The sequence below is a fragment of the Aedes albopictus genome, chromosome 3 (assembly GCF_035046485.1).
Source record: "Aedes albopictus strain Foshan chromosome 3, AalbF5, whole genome shotgun sequence".
Classification (NCBI taxonomy): Eukaryota; Metazoa; Arthropoda; class Insecta; order Diptera; family Culicidae; genus Aedes; species Aedes albopictus.
Genome location: NC_085138.1, coordinates 119,523,389 through 119,544,158, shown reverse-complemented (window position 1 = coordinate 119,544,158; position 20,770 = coordinate 119,523,389). Strand labels below are relative to the sequence as shown.

Below are 20,770 nucleotides of genomic sequence, written 5' to 3'. Positions count from 1 at the left end.
CGCGATGCGGACAAAAATGTATCACGACGGTTCAAAACCGAACGGACTCAACCTTCCGCATGAGATTTTTGAGTTTAGCAAATCCATCTTGACTAGGAAACCTTGACCGATTGAACCCTTGAAAAAGGTCTAATACGGTCCAAAACGCCAGGAAAAATCATAAACTAGTGTTCTTGATTCCCCCAAAAGACTGCAAAGCGAAAATTCCGAAAATGAAAATCTCTAAAGATATTTATGTAAATATCGCTGAAGATATTTCGGAAAACATAAAAAAAATACTGAAGAAAATTCTAGATGCATTTCTAAAAAAAAACAGGAATATGTTAAGAATACATAGATTGATTTTATGAAAAAAATCCAGAATGAATACCTGAAGAAACAACTGGTAAGTCCTGGTGGGATACATAATAAAACCTCTTGAGATAATTTTGAAAAAAAAAATCCTAGAGAAATCCGCTAGTATTTTTTTTTTAACAATTTCGTAATGAATTCCTGTAGGAATCCATGGAGAAATTTCTACCGGCCCGGTAATACCCGGCGAAATTTCTGATAAAATCTCTGTGTAAATTTCCGCAGTTATCTCTGCAAGAATGTCTTCCAGCTTTTCCATAAGAATTCTTAGAAGAATCTCCGATACAATCTGTAGAAAAGTTTCTGAAGGAATTCCTGGAGGATTTCCCAAAAATTTCTTAAGAAATCCTTTGAGCAACTTCTGGAAGAGAAATGCCTCGAAGGAACGAATGTGGAAACATCTGGGAAGTTTCCTTAATAATCTCTTGTAGAATTTGTAAAGCAATCTTGGAAAAAATCTCAAGAAAACTCCCGAGGAAATTTTGGAGAGGTTTTAAATTTCTGATTCTTAATGTATTCGTGATTCATTTTCTAAAACAATGATGGGGTATTTTAGAGAAAGTTCATAAAAAGATTTCTAGAAGAATTCTTTAAAAAATTCTGCAAGAATCTCAAAGAAAAAAACTGAACAAATTCATAGATGAATTTCTGGAGCAATCTATGCATGATTTTTTGAAAATAATCTTGAATTAATTTCTGAAGGAATCCATGCAACATTAAATTATCTGAAAGAATATTTGACTGAATTTCTAAAAGAAATCCCTGGATGCTTTTTTAAAGTAAATCCTCGAGGAGTTTCCGAAGGAGTCTCTGAAAGCTATTTTTTAAGAATACCTGGAAGGTTTTTTTCAGGAACTCGTGAAAGATTTTTATTATGAATCCTCAAATGGATTTTGACAAAGGTCCATAGACGAATTATCAAAACACCTGTGCAAGTTTTTTCAAAGAAATCCTTGGAGAAATTTGTAAAGAAATCTCTGGGGGAAAATGTGGAAATATTTCTGAAAAAATATTAGTCGAATTTATAATAAAAGCCATTGACGAGTTGCTGTGGGAATTTTAGGTGAAATCCTTGGAAGAATTTACGAAGCAACCGCAGTACACATTTTTGAAGAAACTTTTGAAACAGAAACTCTAGAATAGTTTCTGAAGGCATTGCTGAAAGTTTTATTAACGAAATCTCTGGAGAAATTTCTGAATGAATGGCCAAAGAAATTTCTGAAGGAATCTGTGGACGAATTTTGAAAAAGTTCCTGGAGGAATTTCTGCTCAAATTCACGGATATTTTTTTTTTTTAGAAAAAGGAGGATTTTCAGAAGTAAATTATACAAGAATTTTTTGTGGAATTTGTTGAATGGGAGGAATTTATAAACCAATCTCGGAAGAAAATGTCCGATTTCGAATCCATGAAGGAATGAAGGAATTTTTAGCCGAATAAAAAATATCCGAAAATGATATTTTTAGAAAGATTTTTCGGAAGAATTTCTGAAGAAATTTTTGGGGGATTTTCTAAAGGAATATCCAATAGATTCTCCAAACGAATGCCTAGAAAAACATATGAATAGATAACCAAAGGCATTTCTGTAATCAGTGGGCGAATTTCTCAAACAATCTCTGAAATGATTTGTGAAAAAAATTGGAGGAATTGGTGAAGCACTTCATGCCAGATTACGTAAAATAATTCTTTGTGACACTTCTGGAGGAACACATGGAAGATTTTCTTTAAAAAGTTGCAACATGGTGATTTGATTTGGAAAGTTTTCTTCGGAGACCGTCGTAATAAAACTCTGGGTTTTCTTACTTTTATTCAACACCTTAGAATTGCAACAAAAGGCGATCGAGTAGATAATGGTACAAACCTACACTATTCGTACAGGAAGATCGTTCGGCAAATAAGGTACAACCAGTAATCACGCTCTATTAAGTGGTTATCACGAATCCCTAAATTTCCAAAGGAATCCCTTGGGGAATTTCAAAACGGAACCCCGAAGGAATTTCTGAAGCAATTCGTAAAGGAATTCCAGAATAAACCCTCGGAGACATTTTCCAAGAAGTCCCTGAATAAATTCCTGAAGTTTTTGAATATTTTGAGAGATTTATGTAATAAGGTTATTGTTTATGTCTATTGCTCAAAATATTGGCTTTTGAATCAACCATACATATGTTTGAAGACAGAGGATTTCAATCGTAACAACCTAGCGAGAGAGTGGTTTATTCGATATTTAGCAAGAATTACTAATACATGTAAAAAGTGCTCCATACTGGGAACCTCGCGTAGCAAACAGTGCCAAGCAAAGTTGTAGTAAAAAACCCCTGCAACATCAAATTTCCCTGGCCATAAACAAAGGCTAAATCATCAAGATCGATGCCCCAGTGGAGGAAGACTAACCCTTTCAAACCCGACATTTTAAAATACAAACAATATTTTAACTTGTTGATTTAAAAATAGAGCCCTGAAGAAAGTCCACTCCCCGGACCAAAACGTCGGCCAAGATTTAAAAGTAATCAATGCAAGTTTGTTGACTGTCAAAGCCGAATCACTCTCTTAGCACAGTCGAAACCAATCAGATTACTAATATATGTATGCCAAAAACTACGAGTCTTTAATCGAACACTCAGTTTTCGATTCAGTTTCGGTATATTTTGGTGAACAATGTAAAAAAAATGCTTCCATTTTATGTGAAATTCGATTTTATAGACATTTCAAAAATTGAAATGTCCACTAAATCGAGGTAATACCAGTTATTATTATTAGCTTTATTGGGGAGATTTTCAGCCGGAGGCTGGTTCATCTCCAAGGTAATACCTGTAACACTTTTTAATTCAGCGGACGCAATTTTGTCCGGAATTGTGTTTTACAGGCTCACGCCGATTGAGCAATCCTTTGTTGGCGGTGTTTCGCGAGAACCGATCAACAACGGATAAGCTATTCACGCTGCGGCAGATGCTCGATATATTTTGGGGGTACAATTTGCAGACCCAATATCTGCTTATTAATGTCAAGGCGGTGTACAATTGATATGGTTTTCTGTCGGAGCTGATTGGAATGATTCATGCGACGCTTGACGGATCGAAATCAAGTGAACGTATTGCGTATGAAATTTCGTCATCGTTCGTAACCTTAGACGAACTGAAACAGGGCAATGCTATTTCAAACTTGTAGTTCAACCTAGCGCCGAAAGGAGCAATAAGAAGAGCTGGCGTGCAAAGTAGCGGAACGTGGTCAAATGCGAAGACCACATTATCAAGAAGACTTGCAGCACTGCTGAAAATCGGGAGTCACTGCTAGCAGCGCCACCCCGGATGAAGGTGCCACTATTCATGATAGTGTGTGTAAATTTTCATACTCGCACCAATACACTCTTACACCTTTACACAAAGGTACCACCTTAGCTCACCAGGCGGCGGTACCGTCGGTGACGCTTGCCGTTAGTATGGGAAAATAACAGAGTTGCATGTCTTCTTGATAAAGTAGTCTTCGTCAAATGTCAACATCGGTCCAGCCGTGGTAGTGGTGTTAGGAAGTGGAAAATTTGCTGTTGTGGACGAATTTTGTTACTGTAGTGACGTGCGATAATGATGATATTCGCGAGGTGAGAAGACTCACTGAAGCTCCTCTGATGATCACGCTTTTTGCGGGAACCATCCAGGCGAACCGCCTAACGGGTGGCCACTAAATAACGGGAATGCTTTTAGCAGCTGATTAAAAACAATAGAAGCGTCCATAGAGTAAACATTTTTTAGACAAAACCATCGTCTATCTATCCACAAAGTCAGCGTATTTTTTATTTTGTGTCAACTTATTCTGTTCTGCAGAAAACGACATTGAAACAGGAAGCACTACCAAAACGCCTTGGACGGCTCTACTGATTGCTCAAAACAACCGTAAAAAAAAGTTAATAGTAAACCATTATAAAACTAGAACCCGCCCGGTTTTGAATGAATTCCACATTTCGGCATCCCAAGAAACATATCGTGGAGGAAATAGAGGAAAACTAGCAAAACCAATAAGCATGATATCATTTCACATAATAAAATCTTCTTTTGTGACATGGGCTGGATAAATCAATAGAATGCCTTGTTAAATAACAAATATTTACATCAAATCACATTTACACATTGAACAACATGTAAATGGTTCGTTATAAAAAAAAATAGCACAAAAAAGTTCAACAATGAACCGCAGTGCACAAATTACATCGACACGTTTTGGTGATACAGAAAAATAACATTTTTTGGAAATTTCTATAAATGTTATTTACGGGAAAAGGCTACAACCAAAGCAAAAAAAAACAAGTCAGTATCCCCATTTTTTCTTATTACTGTTTGAGTGTGTAGATGCTAAAGGTAGCTGAGAAACCATTTATTTTTACCAACGATTTCACAGACGCAGAAAATGTGTGAAAGTAAACTCTGAAAAGTCGTACAAAGCAGTTGCTCCAACATCACTGCAAAAAAATACTGTACAAATTACTACGTTCAACAGAGATGGAAACACTCTCATCGTGAATTAACTCGCGAGTGTAAAAGCAACAAACGGTTTACTCACGGTGCCGAGAGTAAGCCGTGTGTGAGTTTATTCGCACCCGCTTGCTTCACGAGTATGAAGCAAAACAAAAACAAAAACACTCATGAATTTTTATTCGCGAAGAACAAGTGGAGATGCGGAAATTGCATTTTAATGCGATTTTAATAGCAAAACAAGTAATTATCCATCAGATAGTAGTGTTTTGTGCTTGTGCTCGGCCGTGTAAATTCGTTTTTTCACAAAATTGAAAAATGTTCAGAGCTGCTTCGCGAATCAATCACGAGTGCGACCAGCTTCGTTAGCTCGCGAGTGAAGGAAGTGCGAATATATTCTGGCTTCTGTTGTTCACGAGTAGGATAGCTTTGCGTTTGTGTCTACTCAGCTGCATTCCTCACTGATTTCCATCACTGACGTTCAACTTTCTTAAATTTTATATTTTCCATGGACGTACATTGTTAAACCTTTATGATAGTTAAATTCAGATTGCCATTTTTAAAGATCATATATTTTTAAGAGCACATTCAAAGCATTCCCGTTATTTAGTGACCACCCGTTATTACGGCCCTGCTTGCCCTAACGACAGGAACAACTTCTGCAGTTTAAATATTTATATCAGTCTGTAACAACTTTGTAGAATTCGCTTCCCGTCATGGCTCCATTCACAAAATGGATATTATCTTTCCCGACGGGGAACATCAAATTCAATCAAACGCCCACGAGTACGCTCTTCCAGAACAATATTTACCAATCGTCGCACTTAACGATATCAAACGATTGATAAAGTCTTTGCCCCAAGAAAACAAAGAAACTACGAAGCAAGATACCATCAAAGCCGTCGTCGTGTACCACAATCGATATACAGAAGTGAGGAAAATCCCCGCGCCCCGAAGCGGGCTCACTTATCACTTGGTGTGACAACTATAAAACAGCTCCCAGCAGCATCTCAATCTATCAATTTGCAGTTCCGTTGCATCGCCATCGGTGCCACACTATTCGAGGAAGCCTACGCCACTGTCATCCCCAGTCCAGTCGCAATGAACTTCAACAAACTGTTCCTGATTGTGATCCTGGCAGCGCTCCTGCTGCTGGGTCAAACCGAAGCCGGCCGCCTGAAGAAGCTGGGAAAGAAAATTGTAAGTACTGACTGGCGGTCGCCCACCACACTGCGGATTGATATTTATCGGACCCCGAGAGCTGGTAATGGATACTGATTCTTATTTAATTTATTTTCTCATCGGACAGGAAAAGGCCGGCAAGCGTGTGTTTAATGCCGCCCAGAAGGGACTACCGGTTGCGGCTGGCGTGAAGGCACTGGGAAGATAATTTCGTCGATGGATGGGGGACGTGGTTGCGCGATGTAAATCAATTGTCCGATCCGATCAATAAATGTCATTTTGACTCTACTAGAAGCAAGTTGTTTTGATGTTTTGGGGGTAGTGATGGTAGTTGTTTGCATGAATTAGATTGAAAAGAATCGTAATCCTTGAGCAAATTGAGAAAGTTTGAATGATGAAAAAGGACTTACCATTGGAAGCTGTGGAATTACAGATCTTGTGATCTACAGAAGTTCATCGTTCATATCAATGGAAAATACCCAGAGACGTGTAATCGATTGGTGGTTGATCGACGGGAGAATGTGCAGGCTCAAGGTAAAGGTTTAATATTGCAATCTAAGCGTAATCAAGATGCACAGCCCAAAATTTTAAAGCACTGACACACTGTACACAAATTAAAAGCAAGTGCGACCATTACCCACCAAGCCACTACGTCAAAATCATCATAAGAGTTCAGAACGACAGTTGGGAGGTTCAGCGTCTATCAGTCAACCAATAATGAGATAGTCAATGAATCATTTACTTTGCTGCCACCTACAACCGGTGTTGGGAATACTCACTTACAAACAGTTATACTCACTTTACTTGCTACTATATCAGTAACTGAACGGTTCAGAAGCATGCTATCTAAAAACGATGCTTGAAGGGCTTTAACATTGTAGTTTTATCTAGATGCCGAATGAAGTAAATGTCACACACGCATACCAAAGTCGTGAAAGAGGTGTGAAAGCGACTCACCACACGGAGAAACTGAAAAACTCAAAATTAGGTACTTTTAAACTCAATTTTGAGTTCTTTTTCATCTCCCTTTTCATGCGCTCTTTCTATTGTTGTCAGAGAGTGAAGAGAGAAACACCCCAACTTTTGCAGTTCCGTGCGTCAAGCCAATACTGAGTTTCTAGCACAGTACTCAAATTTGAGTGAATACAACCTAGTCAAAATTTCGGTTGGGTGGAAAAAACTTAAAATTAGGTATTTTTTTCACATGGAAGCAAGCGGGAACAACCCAACAAAAACATCGATTCCATCAACTCAAAATTGGCTTGACGCACGCAACCCCGAAGTTGGGTGGAAAGAACTCACTTTTGGGTAGTTTCGTCTCTCCGTGCACGGTGGGCGTGAGTGTAATTTCTACACCCTTAAATGAAACAACACAGCACACGAGTAACTTTCACGCAGCGAGCAAAAAGACAAAGGATTTTTCACGCAGATTTGTGTACGACTGGATTAACACAAAAAATGTGCTGATTCGGGGTTACACAAATCTGCGTGAAAATTCTTTTGTCTTTTTGCTCGCTGCGTGAAAGTTACTCGTTGCTCTGTGTACATCGAGTTCTGCGTGTACTCACCTCGTGCTCACAGCTCTCTCTCTCGGCTTTGGTATACGTGTGTGACTATTAGTTCATTCGGAAAAAAAAATAAGATAAAAAGCTTCATCCACCGTTTTTTGATAGCATTTTTCTCAAGTGAGAGTGAATATTCCCAACACTGCCTAGAATGGCATAAATAATTTAAATGGAGTATAACGTGCCTCTGGAGCCGGTCTTCTGATAGAATATGGCCTTCCTTATCTTAACAACTTCGATCACCATAGCAAATTGACCACATTATGATCGGCACCTCTCCAATGTTATCGGCATCAGATAAATATACATCGTGGGGGTAGCAGCGACTCTGATTACTACTGTGTTGATGGTCGAACTGCGGTCAAAACTCTCCGTGCTCAAAATTGCACGGTACCGACGACAGCTTCCATTTGACTGAGAGCGAGTAAAGTAGGGGAACAAAGTCCAAACTGCCAAGGTGGGGTGAAATGTCCCGACACATAAAATCATTCCTTAATGTGATTTGATCATTACTATAGGTGAATGATGTCAAGATATGTTTGCATATCACGAAAAAAAAAAACAAAAATTGTTCTAGACCCCCCGATAGAACATTTTGCTCTTAGCCTCTAATGAATGCGGGCACTCCTAGCTTTTATTTGGTGGGTGACTTAGTGATACTTTTTTTTTCTATAATACTTTTTGCCACAGACACCGTCAGTAAATTCTATCCTGTTGCGTTCCCCAACTAACATTTTCAGCGCTATAAGCTTCAGTCATTTGCTTTCTGTTGTGTAACCATCGGGTAAAAGCAGTCAACGCTGAATAAAAGGAAAGCTAGTCAAATATAAATCATAAGCTAATACACGACTGCAAAAGAAGCACCATACAGCTACCCAACTCGGTTTTCAGAAATCCATTGCTTGTCACTGGGGCTGCCTTTACTCCACTCTATTACAACTCCGGGAGATTTCCCGGAAGATGTGAAAACTTGAACACATCGAATAGGAGTCCCCACTAACAAAACAGCTGCTACTATACAGTACAATTCGTTATACTGAAAAACCCCCAAACCAGCAGCGCTTTAATGGCCGTTATGCGATTTCATTACGGCTAGATGAAGTTTGGGAGCGTCCATAAATTACGTCACGCAAAAATTGCCCATTTTTAACCCCCCTACCCCCTATGTCACACTTTTTGTTTGAAACCTCTGAAATTTTTGTATGGGTTGTCACACTTTACGGAACCCCCCCCCCTCCCCCCTAAAAGCGTGACGTAATTTATGGACGTTCCCTTGGGTAAGGTTCCTTGTGGCACAATTATGAAGCCTTGTCTGGAGTAAAACAAAACGGGCTATTTTCTATGTTATTTTATATAGCAGTGTGGCAGCGAGGACATCATCGGGACCAGTGGATACGGAGATCAGGAGTTCGATTCCGAGTAGCGGCAAGTGTTTTAATCATTCAATTTTAAAAGTGATAATTCCAGTTCCACATGTATTGCGTCACGGTATCCATAACCTAATTATATTTAATCGTTTAATTTGGGTATGCAGTAAAACTATTATTTAACAACTGCGAAAAGGCTGAAAAAGCGCCTTCTCAAGATGTTATTCAGTTAGTGGTTACATAGGAGCCGAGAAAAGAGCTATGACTAGGTGGCATAGAAGCTAATCGCACAGCATGTACAAGTGGATTAAGTTCGCCAGATTCATTGGTAGAAGGCTTGCATAGAAGCTTCCGTCCATATGTACAACACAGTAACTTAGCATCAAGCCGTATTGAGGACGCTTCGTTGACGTTTACATTCACAATAAATGTTAGTTGGGTCGTCCTTTGGAGCCGGAGAAGACATATATGACCCCGGCGATGAAACCGAGCATAACAAACGTGTTCCAACCGCGCTAGGTTGCGACAGCAGCAACAAAAAAAATCTGGATCCAAAGGGTTAGCAGTGCTCTGGCCAAGGGCGTAGCCAGCTTTTCGGTCAGGGGGGGAAGGGGGCAAGCACCCTTAGTGAAAATGTAGCTACTAGCTTTTATAACTAAACGCAACACGATGAAATTGAATATGATAACATTATATTCTAAAAGCTTTATTTAACCCTTAACCCTGTTGTATTTTGTACAATACGTTAACAAAAACTCGCCTGATCTACACAAATCAACGCTGGTAGCGATGGCCAATTTCTGGAAGATTAAGGATTTTTATTAACTCGTGCAATATTTTGCTCTGATTTTTTTGTCAATGTCTACAAAACATTCACCACAAATTATAGCTGAACTCTTTTGGAAATTACGAACTCTTTTGAGGATAAACCTAGAATTTCCTGGTTCCTGTATGCTTCCATTTATCTTCCAATACTATTTACTGGAGAAATTCCTCCAGATTTTTTTGAATTTTTGAATTCCAGAAGGAACTCCTGTAAAAATTTCAAAAAATAAACCTGTACGAATTCCTGGATAAGTCATGGGAGGGATACCTAGTGAAATTTCTGAAGAGATCTCATGAGTAAATCCTAGATAAATTTCTGGAGGATTCCCTGGAGGAAATTCTGGAGAAATTTCTGGAGGAATTCTGGACGGAATCCCTAGTAAAATTTCATAAGAAATGTCTTTAAAAATTCATATATGAAATCTTAGAGAAATTTGTGAAGGAATCCTTGGAGAAATGCCTGTAGAAACTTCTGAGCACATTCCCGGCGTAATTCCTGGAAGAGTTCCAGGAAAATTTCATTGGGTAATTTTTGGGTGAATTCTTGGAATCCCTAGGAGAATTCTGGGAGAAATTCCTGATGAAATCTCCAGAGGAACTCTGGGAGGAATTGCTGGAGAAATTTCTGAAAAAAATCCCTTGAGAAATTCCAGGAGGATTTCCTGAAAGAACCCTTGGAGGAATTTCTGGAGGATTCCCTGGTGGAATCTCTGGAAATACCCTTCGAAAAATTCGTGGAGAAATCCCTGAAGTAATTGCTGGAGGAATCTCTGGAGGAATATCTGGAGGAATCCCTGAAAATTTCCTCAAACTATCCCAAGAGTATTTCCAGGAGATATTCCTGGACGAATTGCTGGCATAATTCCTGAAGGATGCCAGGAATATTCCGGGAGAAATTCCTGGGGTATTTCCTGGAGGTATCCCGGAAGAAATTTCCTGGGGAAATTCCTAGATAACATCCCGGAGGAATAAATGGAGGAGTTCCTAGTGGTATTCCTGTGGAAATTTCTGGAGGAATCTCTAGAGGAATTCTTGAACGAATTATTGGATGAATATCTAGAGGAATCTCCAGAAGAATTCTGAGAGATTTCTGTTTCTATTTCTGTTATGTTTCTATTTTTGAAAGAACCCCTTGAGAGATTTCTAGTGGAATTGCAAGTGGAGTTCCTGGAGAAATTCTCGAAGGAATTCCTGAAGGAATCCCGGGGGGTTTCCTTCAAGAAATTTGTGAAGAAATCCCTGGAGGAATATCTGGAGGAATCAGGAAGCAATTCCAGATAAAATCTCGGGAGAAATTCCTAGAGAAATACCTAGAGGAATTGCTGACATAATTTCTGAAAGATGTCCAGGAGAAATTCCTGGGGTAGTTCCTGATGACATTGCTGGGGTTATTCCTGGAGAAATTCCTGGATAAAATCCTGGAGGAATGCCTGGAGGAATTTCTAGAGGTATTTTTTTTTTGGGAATTTCTGGAGGAATCTCTAAGAGAAATTCTCGGAAGAATTACTGGATGAACTTCTAGAGAAATTCTGGGAGAATTCTATTTCTATTCTATTATTTTTCTGTTTCTGAAATCCTGGAGGAATTTCTAGCGGAATTTCTGGAGGAATTCTTGGATAAATCCTTGAAAGAATGCCTGAAGGAATCTCTGGGGAATCCTAGAGGGAGCTTGTGAAGAAGTCCCTGGGGGAATCCCCGAAAAATTACTGATGGTATTTCTCCAGGAATTTCCTGGAAGATTTTATGTAGAAATCCCTAGAGGATTTCCAGGCAGAATCCTGTGGAGGATTTGCTGGAGCAAACCCTGAAATATTCCTGAGGGTATTCCTGGAGAATTTCCTGAAAGAATTTCTGAAAAAGTCTCCAGAAGAATTTCTGGAAAAATTCCTGGAGAAACTGTTGACATATTTTCTGAAGGATGTTCAGGAGCAATTCTTGGATCAATTCCTAGAGAAATTTCTGGAGGAATTCCTGATGAAATTCTTGGGGTAATTCCTGAAGAATTTCCTGGAATAGTTCTTGGAGATATTCCTGGATAAAATCTTGGAGGAATTGCTGGAGGTTCTCCTTTGGGAATTTCTGGCGGAATCCGTGAGGGAAGCTCTGGAGGAATTCCTTCAACAACTTCTGGATGAATTTCTGGGGGAATCTATGGAGAAGCTCTGGTAGAAATTTCTGACAAAAATTCCCTGAGAAATTCACGGAGGGAATTCAAGAGACATCTCTGAAGGAATTCCTGGAGAAATCTCTGGAAAAATCCCTGAAAAAAACCCTGGACGAGTTTTAGCGGAATTCCTAGAAAAATATCTGTAGCGATTCCTGGAGGAAAAACTGGAAGATTTCTTGGTGGAATTTCTGAAAAAAAAAACCTGGAAGAATATATGAAGCAATCCCTAATGTATGATGGTGTTCCATGATTAATTCCTGGAGGAATCCCTGAAAAATTCTTGAAGGTATTCCTGGAGAATATTCTTGAAGAATTTCTAAAGAATCCTTAGTGGATTTTCTGGAAGAATCCTTAAAGAAACTTCTGCAGGATTTCCTGGAGGAATCTTCAAAGAATTTCCTGAAGAGATTCCATGAAGAAATCTCTGGAGGAATCCCTTAAGCAATTCCTGATGGAATCTCATGAGAAATTCCCGGAGAAATACCTAGAGGAATTGTTGACATAATTTCTGCAAGATGTCCAGGAGCAATTCCTAGAGAAATTCCTGGAGAAATTCCTGGGGGAATTCATGTAGAAATTCCTGGGGTTATTCCTAGATAAGTTCCTGTAGAAATTCCTGGATAAAATCCTGGAGAAATTCCTAGAGGTATTCCTTTGGGAATTTCAGGAGGAATCTCTAGAAGAATTTTTGGAAGAATTACTAGATGAATTTCTGGAGGAATTCTGGGAAATTTCTATTTTTATTCTATTATTTTTCTATTTCTGAAAAAAAAACCCTTGAGAAAACTCCGGAGGAATTTCTAGCGGGATTTCTGGAGGAATTCTCGGATAAATCCTCGAAGGAATTCCTGAAGAAATCCTTGGAGGAATCCTAGAAGCAATTTGTAAAGAAATTCCTGAGGGAATCCCTGAAAAAATGCTGATGGAATTTCCTGGAAGAATTTATGAAGAAATCCCTAGAGGATTTCCAAACATAATGTTCAGAGGAACTTCTGGGGGATTTCCTGGAGGAATCTTCGGAGGATTTTCTGGAGGAATCCCTGAAAAATTCCTGAGGGTATTCCTAGAGAATTTACTGGAAGAATGTCTGAAAAAATTTCCAGAAGAATTTCTGGAAAAATTCCTGGAGAAATTGTTGACATAACTTCTGAAGGATGTCGAGAAGCAATTCCTGGATCAATCCCTAGAGAAATTGCTGGAGGTATTCCTAAAGAAATTCTTGGGGTAATTCCTGGAGAATTTCCTGGAATAGTTCTTGGAGAAATTCCTAAATAAAATCCTGGAGGAATTGCTGGAGGTTATCCTTTGGGAATTGCTGGCGGAATCCTTGAAGTAATTCTAGGAGGAATCTCTGTAAAAATTCCTTCAACAATTTGTGGATGAATTTCTGGGGGAATCTCTAGAGGAGCTCTGGGAGAAATTTCTGAAAAAATCGCCTGAGAAATTCCCGGAGGAATTTCTGAAGAAATCCCTGGAAAAATCACTAGAAAAGTTCCTGGAGGAGATTTTTGTGCAAATCCTGGAGGAATGGCTGTAGCAATTCCTGGATGGAATACTGGAAGATTTCTTGGCGGAATTTCTGGAAAAAATCCAGAAGGTATTCCTAGAAAAAATCCTGGAAGAATTTCTGAAGGAATCCCTGAATCTCTTAAGAAATTCGTATAGGAATACCAGAAATAATTCCTCAAGAAATCGCAGATGGAGTTCTTGAACAAATTCGGGAGGAATCCTTAGAAGAGTTTCTGAAGAAACTCCAGAAGGAAACCCGGTAGAAATTTCAAGAGGAATTACTAAGGGAATCCCTAAGCAGTTCCTGGAGGAAGTACTGAATCAATTCCTAGAAAAGATCCTTAAACAAATACAATGAGGAATTGCTGGAGGAACCCTAAAAAGAGTTCGTGGGAGAATCTTTGGAGGATGTTCAAAATAAGTTGTTTCAGAAAGAATCACAGAAGGAAGTCCCGAGTTAAGTCCTGCAGAAATTCTTGGAGGAATCCCTGGGGCATATCCTAGAAGAATACCCGTAGAGTTTAACGGAGGAATCTCTATAAGAATTCCAGGAGGAACTTCTGGAGAAATGTCTATACGCATTTCAATTTCCAGAGGATCCCTGGAATAATTCTTAGAGGAATCTCTGAAGAAATTCATGGAGAATTCGCAGTAAAAATTTCTGAAAAAATTGCAGATGGAATCCTTGGAGAAATCCTGAAGGAATACTAATAAGAGTTCGTGGAAGAACGCCTTGGGGAATCCCTGTAGCAGTTCCTGAAAAAACTCCAGGAGAAATCCTGGGGAATTCCTAAATAGTTCCTGGAGGAAGTATTGGATTATTTTTTGGAGATCTTCTGAAGGAATTCTACAAAGTGTTCCTGGGCGAACCCTTGGAGGATTTTTTTTAAATAATTCCTGGAGTTGTTTCTGAAATAAATACAGAAGATAGTCTCGGTCGAATACTTGGAAGAATGCTTGAAGGTAAATCTGGAGGAATCCCGGAAGCAATCCCATGATGAATTCCTCAGAAAATCCCAGGAAAGCTTTCTTAACAAATTTCTGGAAGAAATTCTGTAGGAAAAAAAAATGAAGGCATCGATGTCTGCAATATTTTTTGGACGAATTATTGTTGGAATTTTTGAATGGAGAATGTTTTGTACAATGATTTAAGGAATTCCTAGAAATTTCTGGAGGAATTATCGAAAAAAGCACTGGAACAATCACTGAAGGAACTTCTAAAGATATCCCAGGAGAACTTCCCGGAGGAATGCCTGGTGAAACCCATACAGGAATTCTTGGAAAACTCTCTGAAGCAATCCATGCTAGGAATCACTGAAGGAAGCTATGGAAAATTCCTGAAGGAATTCATCGATATATCCTAGCAGAAGGATTTGTAAAAAACTGAAGGAATCGTGGGAGGAAACAAGTGAAAATTCGTGTAGCAATAGCATATAACTACAAAGTCTACAAAGTCCTTGTTTTTCCCTACCGGAAACTTGCCATGCTGTTTTTGTGTTCCATGAATAAACATCACAAAATTTAACCATTCATCCAAGCTTGTTATTTGGTTAAATTCTATGATAAGATTGAAGTAGATCTCTTGGAGAAATACTTGACGAAATTTCCTGTGATTTTCAAGAAAAAAAGGTTGGATAATTGTGGATAAAAACCTCAATTATTGAAATAATCTAGAGAATAGTTTTTTTTAAATATTTTTTCTGGAACACTTGAATTATTGACAATTTTTGAGTCGGCCCCCTGTCGACCAGGGGGGGCAACGCCCCCCCCCCTGCCCCCTCTGGCTACGCCCTTGGCTCTGGCACGGTTGGCCTTCTTTCACTATCCCTCTGTAAATAGCAGATTGGCTAGTTCTCCGCTGAAAACACACAATTGACTGAATAAACAATCGGATATTCTTATTTTCTTCAACTTGTGAATCATTTTGGGAAAAAGTCCTTTTTTTGTTCTGGAACATTTTCCATTCTCAATAGAGCCTTAAACTTACGAAGTCGATTTTAGTAGTCAAGCAAAACCATGCGGGACTGCCCGTAAACTTCGTAGACGGGTATTTTTTTATTACCGTACGGGTTTGGGCAGAAGGGTCTCAGATTTTTATGAAGTCTTTCTCACAGGCGGGGCTCATGGATGTATGAACAAAAAAAAAGAGAAAAATTCAGGGTCGCCTGTTTCCCCGGAAAACTCAGGTGGAAATTTTTGTTTTCCCCTGACACTACATACTTACTTTGAAAAATGATAACTCAAGAACGAAGCATCGTAGAAACAAAGTTTTTTTTTTTTACAAAATGAAAGCAAATTTTCTCAGGAATCAAAAAAAAATTGAACTGGAAAAAATTTTCCATAGTTGAGAAAATTTGTAAAAAAAGCCGTTAGAAAACAGAAAACAAAATTTTGCTGGTTTCCGGCGAATCAAAAATAGTGTGTACACACCAAATTTTTCGAAACGCTTCCAGCACAAAAAAAAATCAGCAAAATAAATTGCTGAATTTCAGCAAAATTTTTGCTGAACTTCAGCACAACGTTGCTGATCAACTGTCAAAATTGCTGGATGGTTCAGCAAGTTGAAAAATAATTGCTGAAATTCAGTTAATTCATATTACTGAATGAAATCAGCACAAAAAAAAATCAGCAAAATTTGCTGAATACCAGCGAACAAAATTTGCAGTGTAGATACTGCACACCACATTTTTTGAAACGCTTCCAGCACAAAAAAAAAATCAGCAAACTAAATTGCTGAATTTCCACAAATTTTTTGCTGATTTTCAGCACAACGTTGCTGATCAACTGTCAATGTTGCTGGATGGTTCAGCAAGTTTAAAAATAATTGCTGATATTCAGTAAATTCGCATTGCTGAATGAAATCGACACACAAAAAAATCAGCAAAGTTTGCTGAATACCAGTAAACAAAATTTGCAGTGTATACACCGTTTCATCCATGTGTGCACTCCCAAGTGCAGGGTTTGTGCAGGTTTAAAAAAAAAAACACGGAAATCGTTTTGTTCGTGTGTCTGAGGTTTGGCACAAAGCGTAATCCATTTCCGCAACTTGCGGTGTAAGCGGCAACTTGAGGATGAGATCAAATTACGGTGCATGTAGCATCAGTTCATGATATTGTCAGTCAGTGCAGCAGCGGCGTCGGTGGTGTAGTGGTAAGCGTGGTTGCCTCTCACCCCAGTCGGTCTAGGTTCAATCCTAGTCGACGCCGTCGGTATTTCTGAGACAAAAATATCTGATCACGCCTTCCCTCGGATAGGAAGTAAAGCCGTAGGTCCCGGCCCATGTGTTGATGGGTTCGATATGTAGGGTGTCGGGTGTGTGTGGATGTCTCCCTGACCGTCCGTGTTTAGGCTTAGTACCAGAAATAGGCGGACGTTAAACTAGAGCTGATGCCGAACGGTGTCGGCTCGCCAGAAATAAGAAGAAGAAGAAGAAGTCAGTGCAGCCCAGCGGGGATGCAGGCATGGTGACAACCCTTTCCCGCCTTCCGTTAACATAAGGAGCGGTGAGGCTACTGAGGAAGTTTGCAATACGCCGACTAGAGTGTGTGAACTGCACTAGCCCCTCTCTGAAGTAATAATTTCTGGTGGCCTCGATGGGCTTGAAGGAATATCTCCGGGAACTCCTTCCGGTATTCCTACGAAAACTCCTTACGGGATTCTTCCAAGAATCTCATCCGGGATTCCTTCAAAAACTTTTTTCTGGATATCTTCGGGAGCTCCTTCCGATAGTTCTCCAAGAATTCCTTCCGGCAAACCTCTAATAACTTCTTAGAGGAATTGTTCATGAGCTCCTTCTGGGATTCCTCCGGGAATCCATTCCGGATTTCTATTAAGAACTTTTCGTTCCAAAAATCCAGCAGATCCTTTAGGAATTCCTCCGGAAGTTCATTCTGCAAATCTCCCAGATGCTTCTAATGGAATCCATTCCGGAGTTAATCACGGAATTCCCCCAGGAATATTTTAGGGCATTCCTCCTGTAGTTATGTATTGAATTCCATTTGGAATTATTGTAAGAATTCTTTACGAATTTCCTTGCGAAATTCCTTAAACAGTTTCGAAAGTAATTGCTCCAAGCTTTTCACGGAATTCTTCCGAAATTGCTTCTGGTAGAGGAAACCCATAGTTCTTTTCGAAATCCATTTTGCCAGAAATTGCTTCTGAAAATCTCAGAAAAAAAGTTACTGAAGACATTCCAAAAGATAATGTAAGGAAAATCTCGAAAGGAATTCTAAAATTTCGGAAACAATTTTTGTAGGATTACTGGACCTCCTGAAAAAATCGTGAAGGAAATCCCTTTAAGTCTCATAAAGAATCTCAGAAGGAATCCTGATTCCCAAATGGTTTAGGGTTAGGATGGGAAAGTAGTCCCTTCTCCATCGTTATAATCGGAGTTGGTCCCAGTTCCCCACCATATGAGTATTTTTTTATATTTTATCTCCAATATTGCTTAGAGTAGAAAAACAGAGCTGCATTTGTTAGTTCAAGGACAAACGCCTTGAAATCCCGCTTCAATAGTGCATTAGAACTTCTGGCACACAAGTCTCAAGAAGCAAGCTTCACATAACTGTTTATTTTTTGTTAAATTTTGTTTACGAAGAAATTAGTGCGCTCGAAATCGTGAGGGGGATTTTTACAAGTCTGTCCTTACGATGTAGCTGAAAAGCAGTTTGATTCGGAAGAGGGGGGGGGGGGGAGGGTGGTCTTGGTCGTAGACCTTACAAATTTTAAAATTTTTTATATGCACAAGAATTTACAAAGGCAGAAAAAGGAGTGTATTCGTTTTTTTTTGTCTGTATTAACGAGATTTTTAACCCTAGGCTAGTTCATCTCGGGACCCACGCTTTACTTCCCTTCCGAAGGAAGAACCCACATTTTGTGAGTATGTTGGGAGTGGGATTCGATCCCAGGTCCTCGGCGTGATAGTCTTGTGTTCTAACCACCACACCAGGTCCGCTCCACGAGTGTATTCGGAAATGATCAAAATATGGTCTAGGTTATTTATTAAAGGTCCCTTAACCGACGCACCGAAGTCCAAATACATATTCTACTCAAATGTGAAATTTGTGCTGCTCTTCGCAAATGAGAACTGGTGTTCACAGCAGAGGTACAAGATATTGATTTGTGAAAGATCGGGTCATGGAGGCTTTACATTATCTTATCAAATTGCTGTAAAAGGTGTGAAATAGCCCACAACCAAACAATTTTGCAATTTCAACATGACATTGACTATGCTCTTTCCTATACAAGTGTTCAATTTATTGTTCGCAACTTACCATTTTATTGTCATGCACATATTCCTCGTACAGGTCCTTGATGAGCATCTCCAGGGTTCGCTCCCGTTTGCGGGCAAAAGTTGGTGTCTGAAAGGTGGCCTTTTCGCCGTTGATCAGCTTGACCAGCAAAAAGTCTCGAAACACGGCTGGATCCTGAGGACAACCACAGAAACGGAATGGTAATCACTTTAGTTTTGAGTACATATATCTCAAAGTAAGAGAAGAGAGAGAAAGGAAAACGCGACATTCGAATTGCAGAATTATACCAAAAAAAAACCTTCGCGAGAAATACCCTCTACTGCCACGTTTCATTTACCACACCTATCAATCAAAGTCACATGCGATGGCCAGCGTGGCAAGCATTCACTGTCAGGTAGAACTGCCGTAACAAAGACAGAGTTCCCAAAAGTGCGCGACTATTTTCGGTCAATTGGATTTATTGCCCGAGTTTTGCGGACAATAATGTGGTTCACGGCTCATTTTGGGGCAAATTAAATAGGTGATGGACAATTATGTGTCGCTACGGTTGGATAAGCAGAGTGTACGCTGAATTTCTATATATGTAATGCGTAAAGTTTAACAATAAGTTAGTGTATAAATCATACATGTTTTTAGCAGTTTTTCACGAAAAAGTGTCATCTGCATTGGCCAGTTTTGCGTAGATGCCCATTAGTGATACATTTAGTGAACGTTTCCCAAAACTAAGTGAATGAATTTTTACTTACTTCGAATTCCGGTGGATTGGGCAGCGTTGGTCCGAATGGTGGTACGGTTTCATCACAGTATACAGATATACGATACTTTCGACTTCGCTTTGTAACGACTGCAAACACATCTGGAATGAGAAAAGAGTTTCAGTTACATCAAAAGTTGTCAAAAAGGATATTGGATTGCGATGCATTTGTTTGACCTACAAGTACCCCACATCGTAAGATAAATAAATCTTTTTGCTACAGGTTCCATAAAAAAACGAGTATGACGCTAAAGATTACTTGAGAATGGTTAACTGAACTCTTCATAAAGCAAACATGTTAGTGGAGTTGTTTCCTAATAAAATGAATTGGTGAGCGTCACTGTAATTCTACCATTACCGAGTGAATATGTAAATTGTAGAAGCACGCACACGGTTTCGCCAGAACGCTGGCACGCCTGGACGTGAACACCGATATTAGAATATCCTTATCCACGGTCTCTCTTCTAATCAAATCATTAGCAATCCAATTTTGTTTCTCAATTTGTACAAGCTCAATTGTAATCCTGTTCACATCATCAAAATTCCGCCTTCCATTCTGGCTACTCAGAACGGATCCAATCCACCGTTAATGGAGAGCAAACACTTCCTAGCCATTGCCCACCCACATCACCCCAGTCTATCGAAGAAACAGTGGCGCAACAACCACGTTCTAGGCTGGTTCCCCTATATAACATCGTACATACCCAACAAACAACGCGCCGAGTGGTGTGTTTACTTACGTGTGAATTGACTTTTAATGTTGTTCGGATTGAACTCCGGTTCCTCGCCATTGGGGCCTTCGTCCACGAAGATGATATTTACGATGTCGTTTCCGATGTGTCGTTTGCGTTCCACCTATGCGCGAACGCCAAGTCCAACCGGCCGGGGATAGTCCGTCCAATCCAATGATGCCAATTGATGCCCAGTCACCGGAAAAGATAACGAAAAATGTGTGGCATTTGTTAGGAGGCTTTTCTACGAGGAAGGTTTGGGTACGGTTATTCCGAGTAAGGTGACATTATCAATTCGATGTTGGAAACAGGAAAATTGTGTTCTTGTAGGTGCTTAGTTCTTATCCAGCCCATTCAAGCTTGTAAGGAAAATAAAAACTCATAAATTCAATGGGTTCACTTCTGATTATTTCACATGATTCCATGACACAAGGCAAGCTCAATTTTTATTCAACCCCAATTACGCTACGCTTTGGGTAGAATAAATGGCCGGAGGGATACATGACCGAATGTATGAATAGTGACTGTTGCTCAAATTTCTTTGAATAGCAAGGGTTCTCTTTTTTTGTATCTTTTTTAACGAGATTTTTGACCCGGGCTAGTTCA

The 20,770-nt window shown here is 39.4% G+C and overlaps 1 protein-coding gene across 6 annotated transcripts in view; it reads right to left on the bottom strand.

The window, feature by feature from the left end:
* The window catches only part of LOC115263581 (GTPase-activating Rap/Ran-GAP domain-like protein 3), a 598,953-nt gene that overhangs the window by 18,160 nt on the left and 560,023 nt on the right, over positions 1–20,770 (bottom strand). For all 6 annotated transcript variants that reach the window (XM_062855941.1, XM_062855940.1, XM_029866830.2 and 3 more), the window contains 3 exons: positions 20,174–20,288; positions 19,426–19,535; positions 18,701–18,853 (listed from right to left, as the gene is read on the bottom strand). In XM_062855941.1, the coding sequence (XP_062711925.1) occupies positions 18,701–18,853; positions 19,426–19,535; positions 20,174–20,288 (378 nt within the window). The remainder of the gene's footprint in view (positions 1–18,700; positions 18,854–19,425; positions 19,536–20,173; positions 20,289–20,770) is intronic.